Here is a 16,446-nt window from a genome sequence, read left to right as displayed (position 1 = left end):
GTCCTCAGCAAAGCAGCCTTGGGAGGGGGCTAGGGCAAGAACCCAGGCTTACAGAGGGGTGTGTGGAAGAGGGAGGGAGGGAGGGATGAGGATAACTGAGGCTGGGAGAGAGGCAGGGGTAGGGATGCGCGTGAGTAGGCCAGATGGAACAATGATGCGAAGATGGTGGGTTATTCAGGAACGCGGAGGCCGCCTGGGCTGGGCCCCGTGGCCAGCCCCAGCGTGGGCCTCCCAGCCCCGATCTCCACATCAGCAACAAGTCACGAGCCCTTGGGAAGGCCCTCGGGCCCCTGCCAGCCTGTTATTGACTGTCCACTCACCAGGGATGGTGCCGGCATCGGAGGCCTCGATGGAGACCAGGACGGAAGTCTCAAGGGGCCCAGAGCCCAGGACGACACGGCACACGTACTCTCCCGAGTCGGCTGGGGACACCTGGTGCAGCCGCAGCAGCGAGCCGTGGGTCTGAACACAGCCAGGGAGGGTCAGGAGGGGGCTGGAGCTGCTCCGTCCAGCCCCTCCTGCAGGCTGGCCCTGGGCCGGCGGGGGGCGGTGGGCTGTTTTACCTGGTGCCGGGCAGGGAGGCTGCCACCACGTTTGTACCACATGACCTGGGCATGGGCCTGCCCGGGGACCACGCAGTTCAGATCCAGCGTCTGCCCTTCAGCCACGTGAGAGGAGGAGGGCTCGATGCGGACAGGCTGGGTACCGCCTGGAGCTGGGGCTCCACCTGGAGCTGGGGCGCAGAGGAGCTGGTCAGTGGCCAGGGCTCTTGAGCTCCCCCTTCCCTACCCTGTAGCCCTGGGGTCTGACCAGGCCTGAGCTCAGGAGGATGGATGGGAGGCCTGGGGGCTGGGACCACACTGGCAGGGCCAGCTGGACCCTTCTTTCCCTTCTCTGACCTTCAACCCACCGTTCCAGTCCCATCTGCCTGCCCACCTAGACCTCGGCCCGTGAGGAGCTGCTCTGGCTCTCAGGGAACCAGAGTCCTTTAGCACCCCGGGCGGGGCGGGCCACAGGCTGCCGGCGATCACTCCCCAGCCCTTTCTTCAAGAGTGCGTGCTGTGCACTCGCAGTGTGCTAGGGGGTGCTGTCCCCATTTCACACATGAGGAGCCCGAGGCCCCCAGAGGCACAGTAACCAGTCCAAGGCTGGCTGAACCAGGACTGCCGAGACTCGAACCCAGGTCAACATGACTCCCAGCTCAGAGCTCAACCCTGACTCTGCTGCCCACTGCCGAATTCCGAAAACAGTACCCTCCCCATGGGGGTCTCTGTAAGTCAGGTCAACCTGTCTCCACCCTCAGACCCCTCATCTCTCCTCGCGGGGAAGGAGGGCATCGGAGCCTGCCGGGAGCGCCTCTCCCTGTCTGGATAGCACCGAAGAGAGCCTCGGGCGCCATCCTCGGGAACACAGGGGAGGCCGGAGGGCTCAGCCCTCGCCCAGCCCCTCCGCTCCTCACCTGGGGTGTAGCCGGGGCCTGGATGGCGGCTGTGGAGGACAGAGACAATGATGGAGGCCTCCTTGGGGCCTGAACCGTTCTCCACTCGGCACACATATTCTCCAGAATCGGCTGGTGAAACCTGGGGCAGACGCAGCCGGGAGCCGTGCACCTGGGCCAGGTAAGGACAGAGGTTTGCGAGGATGCTCCCATCCTTGCAAACCCGGGGCTCTGGTCACCACGCCCTCTGCACCTGGCTCCACCCGGGATTGCCCCACAAAGGGGGCTGCAGAGAGAGGGGAATAAGGGCGGGCCCTGCTCATGCAGAGAGCCTCCGGGGGCATGATGGACCACTCCCCGGGGGCTCCCGCCACAGGGCTCAGGGACCCTCATACCTGGGCGTGGGGAGGCAGGCTGCCCCCTCGCTTGTACCATGTGATCTGGCTGTGGGCCAGCCCTGCCACCACGCAGTTGAGGTCCAGGGTCTGTCCTTCGGTCACAGAAGGTGAAGAGGACTCAATCCTGACCGGTGGGGTGGTGGCACCTAAGATGGAAGGCAGGGTTGGTGGGGGATTGAGGTAACCTCGGGGGAGCCCCGGCTCCCGACTGCTCCAAGCCTCTGGAGGCCCCGCACCTGGAAGGACGACCACTTGAATCCGGGCCTGGGCGGTGCCCGCGGGGCTGGTGGCCACACAGAGGTAGAAGCCGGCGTCGGCGGCCGTGATGGCAGGGATAAGAAGCGTGGCAATGTCTGTGCGCTCTGCGCGGGCCTGCCATACAGGGAGAAGGGGTCAAAGGCAGCCTGGCATGGGCTGGCGAGGGAGGGCAGGCAGAGGCGTACAGGCCAGCTCAGAGCCAGGATTGGGGCCCCAGGTGGGCACCCAGGCAGCAAAGCAGAAGGCTGACAGCTGCCCCCCTGCCAGGACGCCCAGAGCGGGAATTCTGAGCAGGGCACCCTCTAGGAACTGGAGGGAACTGGAGGAGGAGAGGGGAGGGGCAGAGGGCAGGTGCTGGGACTCGGCTGAGCTGGCCGGGCAGGTACCCTCACCTGTGGGGGCAGGCTGCCCCCTTCCTTCCTCCAGGTGATGGTGGCACTAGGCACCCCCGCGGCCCTGCAGTACAGCCTGACGGTGCGGCCTTCGTGTACCTGGGTCCTCTCTGGGCTCACCTGGACCCTGGGCCCGCTGCCCCCTGAAGACAGAGCTCTGTGAGAGCACCTCCCCAAGGCCGCCAGGGCCACCCCTCACCCTCTGCGCTCAGCCCGGCCCTCTCACCGTGCACGTGGAGCACGGCCCTGGCCACGTGCTGCCCGGCGCTGCTGTGCGCGCGGCACAGGTACTGGCCTTGATCCGAGGCCTCGACGGCTGGCAGGCGCAGGATGCCACGATGCACCTGGGCTTTCTGAGGGAGCTGGCCACCAGGGCCCCCTGACAGTGGGGAGGCGGGTCAGTACCCTCTGGGATGGGCATTGCTGGGCCCCCCCACGCCGTGCGCCCAGAGGTTGAGGTCCACCTCCTAGCGTCCCGCCCCCTGGCACCCCCCCCACATCCAGGAGAGCCAGGCTGTGACAGTTGTACCCGCCACGGCCTCACCTGTCCACTCAAGGCTGGGCGTGGGGTGCCCCGTGGCACTGCAGCGGAACTCGGCCATCTGGCCCGGCTGCACTGTGAGCTGCGGCGGGTGGATGGAGACCACGGGGGCGGACGGTGCGGCCGAGGCTGAGGAGCGAGGAGACAGCGTGTGGGGTCAGGGAGGGGCGGGACCCGCACCGACAGCCTCCTCGCTGCTCCCTTTGCTTCCACTCCAGCCCTTCATGGCCATTTGTCCACACAGCAGGTAGAGGGAGTCTCTAAATTGTCAGTCAGTGGGAGAGATTTCCCTGGTGGTGCGGAGGTTAGGACTCTGCACTTTCACTGCTGAGGCTGTGGGTTCAATCCCTGGTCGAGGAACTAAGATCCCCACATGCCTCTTGGCCCAGAAAAACCAACACCCAAACATAAAACAGAAGCAGTATTGTAACAAATTCAATAAAGTCTTCAAAAAAATTAAAAAAAACATAAATATCATTGGCGGTGGGGGTGGGGGGAACTTCCTTGGCGATCCAGTGGTTAGGAGTCTTCCCTTTCACTGCTGAGGGTGTGGGTTCGATTCCCGGTCAGGGAACTAAGATCCCACAAGCTGCACACGTGGCCAAAAAATAAAAATAAAAAATGTCAATGGGATCTTTTTACTTGCCCACTGATGGCCTGTTCGTGGCTTTCAGAACAAAAACATCTGAATCCCCTGCTGTGTCTCACTGAGTGCACTCATCTCTGCCCATATCTTCAGGTTCCTCACCCACCCTTCCACGCTGGCCTCGCCTTCCCTCAAACAGCACGCTCCTGCCTCAGGGCCCTTGCACATGCTGCTTCCGCTGTGAGCTCTTGCTTGGCTGAACACGTTCTCTTCCCTTCAGGTCTCAGCTGAGATGTCAGTTCCTCCAGGGGGCTGTCCCTGACAGCCCATGTAGAAGAGCTCTCACCTCAGGCCCACCCCAAGCCTCACTTTCCTTTCACTCCACTCACATCCCAGCACCGGTGTGATTTTGTTGTTTGTCCACTGTTTCCAGACTCAGTGTCTCCCTACAGAACACGGAGGGCGGGAGGGCAGAGATACTGCTTGTCTAACCCCCCAACCCCATTTCTTCTGAGGTTAGGACCTGCCGCACTTCCGGTTCAGAAGCTGTCAGCTGAATGGAGAGACGCTCGCTGGTCCTGGAGAGTGTGGAGGAAGGGGCAGGGTTGGGTGCGTCGGGCACGGGCATGAACGGTGTACCTTGCACGTGCAGCGTGGCTGTGCCCTGGTCCATGGCGAACATATTGGAGCCGGTGCACACGTACGTGCCCGCGTCACTGGGCTGCACGTCACGAATGGTCAGGATACCGTTGAAATCCACGGCGCGGCTCGGCAGCTTCCCATTGTGCAGGCGGGTCCACACCAGGGTATACGCCGGAGACTGCAGGCGGGGGGGCCAGGGAGACGGGCGTGGGGCTCGGAACCCCAGGAGACAGACCCTCGCCAGTGCCCACTCCCTGCCCTGCCCACCTTGCTCTTGGCCGTGCAGATGAAGGTGACGTCGGCGCCGGGACGCACGCTCTGGCTGCGTTGCTCCTCCACCGTGACCGTGATGGGTTTGCCGGGAGCCTCTGTTGGGGCGGGAGTTTCCCCGGGGAGCTGGGTGCTGGCCAGGCCCCTGTCCTGGGTCCACTTTCCCTCTCTCTCTCTCCATCACCCCAGTCTGGCTTAGCTTCCATTCCACTCCCTGACACCTCCCTCCCTCCTCCTGGCTCAAACCCATCATCTCCTTTCTCCCCGCGGGCACCGAGCACCCATCAGGCTGTGGCCAGAGAACATCCCACAGAGCTCCCCTTGGCTCCGGTTCATCAACAGACCACATATGAGCGCTTAACAATTCACACTTCACCCCAGCAGGGCTCCTCTCTCTGGTGTTAGTTTCTATCCTCCTAAACAACCATTTCACACCTCCTCCCAACTTCTCCACCCTCCAGAGTCCTCCTTCCACTTCCGTGGCTTCAACTCAGCTTCTGGAGAGAACTGAAATGACTAGTCAGGAATTTTCCATGATCCCCAATCTCCCCACCTCTCTCCTCCCTGTCCCTGAAGGGCGAGCCTTCTCCCCACCTCTAGCCCACCCTCCACTCCCCTTCCTGAGTGCTGGAGCCCCTCCCGAGGACCCCCTCTCCCAGCCATGCCCTCTCTGGCTCCCATCCCGTGGGATCATCCCACTCCACAGACAAATGTGTTCTAGAATTTTCCATATCTGAAAATGACCCCCTGACCCCACACGCGCCCCCCCAACCCCCGCCCAGCTCCTGCCCTACTTCTTGCCCTCTGTTCAAAGGCAAGACTCTTGAAGCAGTCGTCTACACTGGTTGCCTCCCCATCCATTCTTTGCCCCACTCCAATCCGGTTTCTCCCCCTTCTCTTCACTGCAAACCGCTCCTGTCAAAGCATCAACTCAGGGTTATTTCTCTGCTTGGAGCTGACCTCCTGGGAGCTTCTGGCGAGGGGGCTACTCTCTCCAGGAAGCCGTTTCCCCCCTGACTTCCAGCCACCCCCTCCCCCAGCCTCCTCCTGTCTGCAGGCTGTGGCTACTTGCTCTCTCCTCTACCTGACAAGCTCAAGTTGGGGCTCCCCAGGGCTCTTTCCTGGGTGACACCCTGCCCCACCCCTGTACCCACAGTTCCCAAATTCATTTCTCTGCCCAGGGCCTCTTTCCTGAGCCCCAGATTCGCAGCTCCAGAATGCCCACCTCATGTACACACTTCACTGTTTCCCCAAACACCTCAAACTTTTAACAGGGCTAAAACCAAACTCGTGGTTCCCCGGGACCTGCTGGTGGCAGGGGTTGCACACACCCTGGCGTCCCGTGCACACGCCCTGGCGGGGTCACTTCTGCGCCCGCCTGCCTGAATTGTGCAGCAGCTGTGTTTCTTTGCAGGAGGGTTTCTCAGGTCACTGTGCCTACCCACAGGGTGGGACAGAATGCAGCGGCCTCAGTGCTCCTGGAACAGGCCCCAGTCAGTGACTGATGGGAGCTGGTGCACGCATACCCCAGCTCCCTTGGCCCTGGGGCAGTGGGTGGGCACTGGGGCACGGTGGGGGGACTCCAAGGAGCTGGCGTTACTCTGGAGCTCCCCGGTGCCGTGCCAGCTGTGTTCAGCAACACCTGCTCTAGGTGGTAACGTGCCCCGTGACGACACACGCTTTCCTGGGTGCCCTCTTCTCGGTTTCATTTCATTTCCCAAATAAACTACACGCACACAAACCTTTGTCTCAGTCTCTGCTTTTGGGGGCAGCTCGAATGAAGAACCTCTGCTGTTGGAGCCTCTCTCATCTTGGTAAATGGAGCCCTGTGCGCCCAGCTGCTGGAATCCAGACCCTTGGGCATCTTCCTAGACTTTTCCTCTCTCTCGGTACCAAGCCCTGCCAGTTCTGCCTGTATCAGTTCTACCATGTTGACACCATCATCTCTTCCCATCTTTCTGGCCAGCGTCCTCGGCCAGGAAACCACTGTCCCCCTCTGGCTGATGAATGCACCAGCGGCTTGGGTCTGCAGTGCGCAGCCCGGCCCAGGACAGGCAGTGCTGGGGACAGGGGTCGAGGAACTCACCAGTGACCAGTAGCTCTGCCCGGCTGGTGTTGGCATGATGGAGATTCCGACAGGTGCAAATGTAGACTCCAGCATCCGAGGGCTGGACGCTGGGGAAGTGCAGCTCCGAGCCTGGTGGCAAGGTGGGGGGCGGGGGCTCATCAGTGAAGATGCAACCCTTCGCCGACCCAGTCCTGCGTGCGGGTCCCTACAGGATCTCAGTAGGGTAGGCACAGGCCTATGTCTCCCCGTCCACCGGGGTGGCCGAGGGGCCTGGGGCCATGCGTACCTTGATGTCGCTGCTGGGTGCTGCTGGGCAAGGGCCGCCCATCTTCACGAGACCAGTAGAAGTAGTGGGGTGGGCTCCCGCTGACCTGGCACCGCAGGGAGTGGGGGCCGCCTTGGGGTACTACGCTCCGAGCTGGATGGACCTGCACCACCAGCGGGGCTTGGTCTGCTGGGAGGGGGACAGGGGAGGCCACTCAGGCGGGAGGCCCCCAGCAGGCACCACTGTCCCAAATCTCCCTGCCCTCCCAAAGACTGGCACACCCTGCCCCCACCCTGCTCCCCAGACCGAGTATCTCTCAGACGCCCCGGGTCCCCTGCCATGCCCATCACCTTTGATCCAAGACCACAGTCCCACTTACCCTGCGGCAGGCACCGCCCCCCTGGCACATTGGGATTACCCACATATCCCGGGGCACACCTGTAAGGAGGGATAAGGACAGGCTGTGCCAGGCCTCAGGGGACCCAGTGCCTCCTGGCCGACCTGGGAAGCCAGCTCTCTGCCTACTACAGGGTGAGGAGGCTCAGAGCTCAGGAAGGATTTTCAGAGACCAAAAAGGCCCCAGTGCAGAGCCTCTGTGCTGAGAAAATGGAGCCGGGGTTGGGGTGGGGGCGAAAGGTAAGCAGATTGGATTCAGGGAAATATTCATTCAACAACATTTATGTCCATGGGGTCACAAACAGTTGGACACGACTGAGTGACTAACACACACACACATACACACGCACACGCACACACGCGCACACACACACACTAAGCAATGTTATGGATGCACAACAGCAAACATGATAAAATCCTTGCTCTTAAGGAGCCACATAAATGAAAGTGAGGGACATGTATGGGGGCTGGAGGGGCATGGTGGGAGAGGGGCACTCGTCCAGCCCTGAGAATCAGGATGCTTCCCAGAGGACGAGACTCCTGGGCTGTTCTATTCCCTTGGAGCAGACTGTTAGCCAGCAGAGAACTTATCCCTGTTTGTAACTATTTATTTGCAGGATTGCCCACTATCTTGTCTTCCATTACAGTCAGGAGACTCTATAAGGGTTGGGACTGAATCTGTTTTGCTCATCGCTTTGTTTCCAACACGCTTCTACACTGCACGGCACACAGTAGAGTCTCAATAAAAACGCACTGAACAACGGAATACAGCAGAGCCTTGAAGGCCAAACAGGAGTTAGCCAGGATGGGGGTGGGGGTCAGTATGTGGATGGAGAACGATCCATGAAGAGCAAAACAGCACAGCTAAAGACTGGACATGAAGAAGCCAAGAAGGGACACCCAGCTAGAGCACAGAGTTAGGTGTCAGAAGTGGGATGAGCCTGGTGAGTGATAAAGCTACCACCTAAGGAGTTTGGGCTGGCCCCAAGGGCGCCGGGGAATCTTGTCAGGGTTTTGGGCAGGGGAGGGACCTGATCCTGGTAGGGACCTTTCTGAGCAACATCATCCAGGACTCTCAGCTAGGAGTTTACCCCACACCCCGCTCCCTGCCTCCCTCCTACAGCAAACTTACTGCTCACAGTACTGGCCAGTGTAGCCAGATTCGCAGGCTGTGCAGCGGTACCCTCCAGCTCCCAGGCTTTCACAGGTGCGGGAAAACCTGCGGTAGGAGGCGAAGCTCAGGCTCTGGAACACCCACCCCCTCCCCTGTTCCCCCCACTTTCACCCAAGAGTCAGTGCAATGCCCTCCACTCCCTTGGGCCTTGAGCAAGGGCACCCACATGTTCTCTGGGTTGGTCAGTGGGCAGGCGCAGGGCTGGCAGTCCTCAGGTGTTCCGGCCGTGGCATCTCCGTAGTGGCCAGGGGCACACTGCTCACAGAACTCCCCGGCCGCGTTGTGCTGGCATTGCTGCAAGGCACAAGGATGTCAGCCACTTGCTATTTGGAAAAATTTACCCCAAATCATATGATCTGGTAATCCCTTGATCTGGAAATTCCACATTCGTGAGCTTATCTTAAAGAAATAATCAGGGAGGGGCACAATGAATTCACTACAGGATGTTCCATTCATCTCAGCAGTGGGTTAAAAGCACAATGCTGGGAACATACCAAGAAAAAAAGAACCGAAAAAATTAAAAAAGGAAATTCCATCCAAAACGCTATCAAAAAGGATACTGATTGCATTTCTTTCATTTTTTCTATCTAAATACCTGTAATCTCATAGGAAAGTACCCACTTGGGTGTATGGGGGCAGTTTTGGATATAAGCACTTAATTGTTAAAAATGTGTGTGCATTTTATGTTTTCCTCCAAAGAGATTTATTATTTTTTTAAATTAATGTAGCATAATGCTCATTCGATATTTAGTTGGTGGTTTTGTCAACCACCTGGTCCTTGACCACATATCCTGGAGGGCTATACATATAGCACTCTGAAAAGTTCAGGTATAAAAAATATTGAAATATTGAAAGATGTCAAGAAGTGAAAAAAAAGTTGATCATGAAACACAGTGATCCTGGGCTTATTTGCAAAATGAAAGGTATATTAATCTGTGTAAATATGTGCCCAGAAAAAAGAACTCCACAGGCTAATGTTGACAGTGATTACCTCCAGATGGTAGGATTTCAGGGAAGAGTCAGAAACGACTGAGCGACTGAACTGAACTGAACTGAACTTTGTTTTTAAGTTATCTCTACAGTCTGATTCTTCTACAGAAAACATGTGTCACACTGGTGATAGGAATCAGTGAACTAAAATGGACTGGAATGGGTGAATTTAACTCAGATGACCATTATATCTACTACTGTGGGCAGGAATCCCTCAGAAGAAATGAAGTAGCCATCATGGTCAACAAAAGAGTCTGAAATGCAGTACTTGGATGCAGTCTCAAAAATGACAGTGATCTCTGTTCGTCTCCAAGGCAAACCATTCAATATCAGAGTTATCCAAGTCTATGCCCCAACCAGTAACACTGAAGAAACTGAAGTTGAACGGTTTTATGAAGACCTACAAGACCTTTTAGAACTAACACCCAAAAAAGATGCCCTTTTCATTATAGGGGATTGGAATGCAAAAGTAGGAAGTCAAGAAACACCTGGAGTAACAGGCAAATTTGGCCTTGGAATGAGGAATGAAGCAGGGCAAAGACTAATAGAGTTTTGACAAGAAAATGCACTGGTCATAGCAAACACCCTCTTCCAACAATACAAGAGAAGACTCTACACATGGACATCACCAGATGGTCAACATCGAAATCAGAGTGATTATATTCTTTGCAGCCAAAGATGGAGAAGCTCTATACAGTCAACAAAAACAAGACCAGGAGCTGACTGTGGCTCAGATCATGAACTCCTTATTACCAAATCCAGAATCAAATTGAAGAAAGTAGGGAAAACCGCTAGACCATTCAGGTATGACCTAAATCAAATCCCTTACGATTATACAGTGGAAGTGAGAAATAGATTTAAGGGCCTAGATCTGATAGAGTGCCTGATGAACTACAGAATGAGGTTCGTGACATTGCATAGGAGACAGGGATCAAGACCATCCCCATGGAAAAGAAATGCAAAAAAGCAAAATGGCTGTCTGGGGAGGCCTTACAAATAGCTGTGACAAGAAGAGAAGCAAAAAGCAAAGGAGAAAAGGAAAGATATAAGCATCTGAATGCAGAGTTCCAAAGAATAGCAAGGAGAGATAAGAAAGCCTTCCTCAGTGATCAATGCAAAGAAATCGAGGAAAACAACAGAATGGGAAAGACTAGAGATCTCTTCAAGAAAATTAGAGATACCAAGGGAACATTTCATGCAAAGATGGGCTCGATAAAGGACAGAAATGGTATGGACCTAACAGAAGCAGAAGATATTAAGAAGAGGTGGCAAGAATACATGGAAGAACTGTACAAAAAAGATCTTCACAACCCAGATAATCATGATGGTGTGATCAATAATCTCGAGCCAGACATCTTGGAATGTGAAGTCAAGTGGGCCTTAGAAAGCATCACTACGAACAAAGCTAGTGGAGGTGATGGAATTCCAGTTGAGCTATTTCAAATCCTGAAAGATGATACTGTGAAAGTGCTGCACTCAATATGCCAGCAAATTTGGAAAACTCAGCAGTGGCCACAGGACTGGAAAAGGTCTGTTTTCATTCCAATCCCAAAGAAAGGAAATGCAAAAGAATGCTCAAACTACCGCACAATTGCACTCATCTCACATGCCAGTAAAGTAATGCTCAAAATTCTCCAAGCCAGGCTTCAGCAATACGTGAACCGGGAACTCCCTGATGTTCAAGCTGGTTTTAGAAAAGGCAGAGGAACCAGAGATCAAATTGCCAACATCCGCTGGATCATGGAAAAAGCAGGAGAGTTCCAGAAAAACATCTATTTATGCTTTATTGACTATGCCAAAGCCTTTGACTGTGTGGATCACAATACACTGTGGAAGATTCTGAAAGAGACGGGAATACCAGATCACCTTACCTGCCTCTTGAGAAATCTGTATGCAGGCCAGGAGGCAACAGTTAGAACTGGACATGGAACAACAGACTGGTTCCAAATAGGAAAAGGAGTACGTCAAGGCTGTATATTGTCACCCTGCTTATTGAACTTCTATGCAGAGTACATCATGAGAAACGCTGGGCTGGAAGAAACACAAGCTGGAATCAAGATTGCCGGGAGAAATATCAATAACCTCAGATATGCAGATGATACCACCGTTATGGCAGAAAGTGAAGAGGAGCTAAAAAGCCTCTTGATGAAAGTGAAAGAGGAGAGCGAAAAAATTGGCTTCAAGCTCAACATTCAGAAAACGAAGATCATGGCATCTGGTCCCATCACTTCATGGGAAATAGATGGGGAAACAGTAGAAAGTGTCAGACTTTATTTTTGGGGGCTCCAAAAATCACTGCAGATGGTGACTGCAGCCATGAAATTAAAAGACACTTACTCCTTGGAAGAAAAGTTACGACCAACCTAGATAGTATATTCAAAAGCAGAGACATTACTTTGCCGACTAAGGCCCATCTAGTCAAGGCTATGGTTTTTCCAGTGGTCATGTATGGATGTGAGAGTTGGACTGTGAAGAAGGCTGAGCGCCGCAGAATTGATGCTTTTGAACTGCGGTGTTGGAGAAGACTCTTGAGAGTCCCTTGGACTGCAAGGAGATCCAACCAGTCCATTCTGAAGGAGATCAACCCTGGGATTTCTTTGGAAGGAATGAGCTAAAGCTCAAACTGAAGCTCCAGTAGTTTGGCCACCTGATGCGAAGAGTTGACTCATTGGAAAACACTCTGATTCTGGGAGAGATTGGGGGCAGGAGGAGAAGGGGACGACCCAGGATGAGATGGCTGGATGGCGTCACCGACTCGATGGACGTGAGTCTGAGTGAACTCCGGGAGATGGTGATTGACAGGGAGGCCTGGCGTGCTGCGAGTCATGGGGTCGCAAAGAGTCGGACACGACTGAGTGACTGAACTGAACTGAACGCTCTCTCGTTTTCTTGATTTCTGAGGCGGCACCACGTGGCTTGTAGGATCGCAGTTCCCCGCCCAGTGACTGAGCCCACGCCCACTGCAGTGGAAGTTCGGAGTCCTAACCACTGGACCACCAGGGAACTCCTCTGAAGCTTTCTGTGTAAAGGATGCTAATCCACAGCTCTGTCCACCCCACCATGTCTGCAACCCCTCAATGCCTTAGACCTGCTGGCCCAGGCACTTTGCCCCATAGAATGAGCCCTGTGACTTTGCCCCTGGATGTCTGTCTAAACACACCAAAGCCCTCCTACCCCACAGCCAGCCCGGATAGCCCGCCCAGCCCCAGACAAGGGGCCCCTCGCCCTGGCCCCGCGTGCATCTCACCGAGCAGGCCCCGGTCTCCGGGTGGCACAGGTCTGAGTGGCCGTTGCATTCGCACAGCTCGCAGTGGCCGAGGTAGAGTCCGCTCCCGGTGCGCGTGTAGCCGGGGGCGCAGTCCTGGGGGCAGAGGGGAGCGCTGGTCTCCATGTCCAAGGCAGCCCCGCCCGCAGCCGGGAGACCCAGCGCTCCTCTCCTCCGTCATCTTGGACCCCATTGGCTCTTGGAGGGCAGAGTCCAGGCCCAGCTCCCTGCCCCAGCACCCGTCAGGGGCCCTCCTCTCCAGAGCTGGGAGTGTCTGCCCCCGTCCTGTCTGGCATCTCCAGTCATGGATAGACTGAAATAGTAGTTCATCCTTAATGGAGAAGACTCTTGAGAGTCCCTTGGACAGCCAAGAGATCAAACCTTAATCCTAAAGGAAATCAATCCTAACTGTTCATTGGAAGTACTGAAACTGAAGCTCCAATACTTTGGCCACCTGATGCGAAAAACTGACTCATTGGAAAAGACCCTGTGGGAAAGATTGAGGGCAGGAGGAGAAGGGGACGACAGAGGATGAGATGGTTGGATGGCATCACTGACTCGATGCACGTGAGTCTGAGCAAGCTCCGGGAGATGGTGAAGGCCGGGGAAGCCTGGTGCGCTGCAGTCGATGGGGTGGCAAAGAGCTGGACACAACTTAGTGAGGGAGTGAACGACAACAATGCAGAACCCTTCTCCAGCCCCAGGGCTTAGTTCCTAAAAATTCTTCTAGCAGGGTCTTTATTGCAAAACAACCCCTACACGGAAAAAGGAAGGCTCAGGAGACCTGGAGTTGGGGTGACCCCTTGAAGACTTTTATGACTATGCTTACATTTGCCCCACAGGTGAAGGAGGCAGCGCCCATGTGACCAAGAAGGCTTTTACACATCCTAAGTGAGTCATCAGGGGTTCTGAGAACAATGCATTTCTATTCGCTGCCGCTTCTTTGAAATCTCTCCAGGCCCTCCCTCCCCGACCATTTCAAAGGGATGTTTATAAATCTGTTTTGTTTCACTGCAGAAAATGTGCACCAAGGATTCTGCCTTCTCTGGGAGTTCTCCTTCAAAATGTGTTGCTTCACCAAAAAAAAAAGTGTTGTTTCATAACTTCAAGGGACATGAAGCTCATCTCCTTGGATGTGAACGTTCCTGTGGCCACAGCAAACGTTCACAGGTACAAAGCTGTAGGGACGCATGCTTCTCACCGGGACTTCCTGAGTTGGGCTGGGGAAGCTGGCTTGTTTGACCTCCCTGGTGCCCACCTGGCATCGCAGCCCGACCCACTCCCCTCCCGCGATCCCCCTTGCCCCCTTCCACACCCACTCATCCAGTGTTAAGCGGTTGCCTGCTCTGTGCCTGCGGATTCAGGGGTGAGCAGTCAGCGCAGGCCCTGCCCTCGCGTTCAGTCTCCAGCCGAGCCCTGTAGATGTTCTTGGAGTCCCTCCAACCGTCTGTCCTCCCTTCCACTCCCCAGCGCCCTTCCCTCCCAGTCGAGCTCCGTCTCTCCCCTGGCCCCATCCATCTCAGTCACGGTGGGCAGAGGAATTTTCCTGGGGCCCAGTCCCAACCCCAGCATTCCTCTGCAGCTTGGCAGTAGTCCCTGCTGGGGAAGCATTACTCCAGGTCTGAAGAAGCGCGCCCCCCAGCTTCCCAGGGGTGACCCTTCTGCATCACAGGCTCTGTCCCCACACATCCCTCCGGACACTTCAGTGTATTCTGTCCTCCTGCCTGGAAGCCTCCTTCCATCCACGCTGTTCACCACTCGGAGGCATCTCCAGGCTCTGCTTTGGGCTAACTCTGGGTGTCTCCATTTGTCTCCATGTCTCTGGGGAGCACCCTGAGAGGGCGAGCTGGGTCTTAACTCTGCAGGGTGTAGCTGCATGCCCTTGGGTAAGTCACACACCTTTCAGAGCCTCATTTTTTAAAAATAATCTGTTAAAAGGGGACAAGTATACCTCTCTCAGCGCTGTTGGGAAGAACATATGCCCTGTCGCCGAGCATATTAAAGTTACGATGGTGATCACGTGTGTGCGTGCTAAGTCGCTTCAGTTGTGTTCAACTCTGAGACCCTATGGACCATAGCCCACCAGGCTCCTCTGTCCGTGGGGTTTTCCAGGCAAGAATACTGGAGTGGGTTGCCGTGTCCTCCTCCAGGAGGTCTTCCTGACCCAGGGATCGAAGCTGGGTCTCTCATGCCTCTCTTGCATTGACAGGCGGGTTCTTTACCACTAGCGCCACTTGGGAAGTCCCATGGTGCTCACAGGTCGTGGAAATCCCAGCTGACCTCTTGCGGACCCAGCTGTGCTGGTGCAGAGGCAGCTGGGTGGGCCACGCTCACCTGGCAGGACAAGCCGACGTAGCCCGGGGGGCAGCGGCATTCCTCCACCTCCAGGGCCCGGGGTCCCTCGGAGAGGCCTGGCTGGGCGACCTCAAGGCTGACCCCGCTGATGCTGGCCGCCAATGGCATGGAGGAGAATGTAGCCCGGACCAGGAGTTCGTCCAGGTCAGCCAGCGCCATCAGGAGGTGCTCACGGGTGGCTGGCTGCCCATCGGGCCGGTGCCAGAATTCCTGGGTCGGGGGGACAACAGCAGATGAAGGTGAGGGCTTGGCCCTGCAGCACCCCCACCCCCAACCCCTGCCTCCTAGGCACTGGCTGAGGACAGTGAGCTGAGGACCAGGGTGGAATAAGAGGCAGGGGAAGCTGGTGTCAAAGCCGGGCTCCAAAGCAGGCTGGGGAGGGTCAGACATGGTGTGGCCAAGTGCCTCTCACCTCTCGGAAAACGACCTCGTAGCTCTTCCTCTCTGGGCCCTGCAGTGCTGGCTGGGAGGCTACCAGCATGATGTTGTTGCCCTGGGGAGACACCAGCAGAATTGGAGGGGAACCAAAGGGCTCTTGGGTACAGTAGGACCTCCCCCAGTCCCAGCCTCCCATCTCCCCAATCTCCCAAGCCCCTGAGCCCTAAGGAGTCAGGTACAGGCCCTGGAGCCGGGCCTCGGCCTCTGTAGTATCCAGACACACGGTGCAGTGGGGACATGGGCCTAACCAGGGGGTGGGTGCCGGGCCAGCTGAGCGCTGGACTGAAAGGGCAGACACATCAAGGATGCCCCCTGGCCTCTGCTGCCCCTCTTCTTCCCCCCTGGCGTGGAAGCCCCGTGCTCACCGTGATCTGGACGTCAGGGTCAGAGAGTGGGCTGCCTTGGGCCCCCGCTGTGTAGGACAGGGTGTATCGCAGCTTCCCGCCATAGGCCGCCACCTGCAAGAGGCAAGCCCTGCAGTCGCACCCTGACTCTGCCCTCCTCTGGGATCTGTGTGACCCAACAGGTGAAGGGGCGGAGGCTCAGAAGGCCTTTCTGCCCCTGTGCTGTCCCCCCAGCCAACCAGAGGCCCGTGGTCACCTAGCCGACTGGACACCATCAGTTCCCTCAGTCTCAGACCTGGGGGCAGCGTGCCCCTGAGAAGCCTCTATTCTGTCTTGTAGGTTCCCCCTTTCCCGCGGTCTCTTGATCCCAGCAAACAAGCTCTAAGTCCCTTCCAATAATGGAATTTCTCATAAAGCAGACAGGGGTAATGACTGTGAGCACCACGGGAGGGTGCAGAAGGCTCACAAGTTCTCAGCCACGGCAGGGGCGGCAGGGGCGGCTGATGGCCCCTCAGAACTCCTGCCGTCTGGGTAGGCGGCTTCTGTTTGCTCAGAATCCATGTCCCCCATTTTTGCAAACTGCAGTCCTGGTTTCCTCCAGAGGAAGCTACGTCCTACGGGCAGGC

General features: G+C 56.3%; 1 protein-coding gene across 6 annotated transcripts in view; it reads right to left on the bottom strand.

Annotated features, from left to right (window-relative positions):
* HSPG2 (heparan sulfate proteoglycan 2) overlaps positions 1–16,446 on the bottom strand; it is a 110,842-nt gene that overhangs the window by 27,204 nt on the left and 67,192 nt on the right. For 4 of the 6 annotated variants that reach the window (XM_069575033.1, XM_069575036.1, XM_069575035.1 and 1 more), the window contains 19 exons: positions 15,842–15,934; positions 15,451–15,531; positions 15,018–15,248; positions 12,666–12,779; positions 8,595–8,722; positions 8,387–8,473; positions 7,238–7,296; positions 6,880–7,047; positions 6,612–6,722; positions 4,523–4,623; positions 4,253–4,433; positions 3,031–3,156; positions 2,713–2,865; positions 2,487–2,629; positions 2,073–2,208; positions 1,834–1,982; positions 1,460–1,610; positions 564–733; positions 321–462 (listed from right to left, as the gene is read on the bottom strand). In XM_069575033.1, coding sequence (XP_069431134.1) covers positions 321–462; positions 564–733; positions 1,460–1,610; positions 1,834–1,982; positions 2,073–2,208; positions 2,487–2,629; positions 2,713–2,865; positions 3,031–3,156; positions 4,253–4,433; positions 4,523–4,623; positions 6,612–6,722; positions 6,880–7,047; positions 7,238–7,296; positions 8,387–8,473; positions 8,595–8,722; positions 12,666–12,779; positions 15,018–15,248; positions 15,451–15,531; positions 15,842–15,934 — 2,524 coding nt within the window. The remainder of the gene's footprint in view (positions 1–320; positions 463–563; positions 734–1,459; positions 1,611–1,833; positions 1,983–2,072; positions 2,209–2,486; positions 2,630–2,712; positions 2,866–3,030; positions 3,157–4,252; positions 4,434–4,522; positions 4,624–6,611; positions 6,723–6,879; positions 7,048–7,237; positions 7,297–8,386; positions 8,474–8,594; positions 8,723–12,665; positions 12,780–15,017; positions 15,249–15,450; positions 15,532–15,841; positions 15,935–16,446) is intronic. The other 2 variants (XM_069575034.1, XM_069575038.1) reach the window with 1 other exon arrangement.

The sequence above is a fragment of the Ovis canadensis genome, chromosome 2 (genome assembly GCF_042477335.2).
Source record: "Ovis canadensis isolate MfBH-ARS-UI-01 breed Bighorn chromosome 2, ARS-UI_OviCan_v2, whole genome shotgun sequence".
In the NCBI taxonomy this organism is placed as follows: Eukaryota; Metazoa; Chordata; class Mammalia; order Artiodactyla; family Bovidae; genus Ovis; species Ovis canadensis.
The sequence above is the reverse complement of the archived record's forward strand: the minus strand, read 5'-3'. Positions and strand labels throughout refer to the sequence as shown.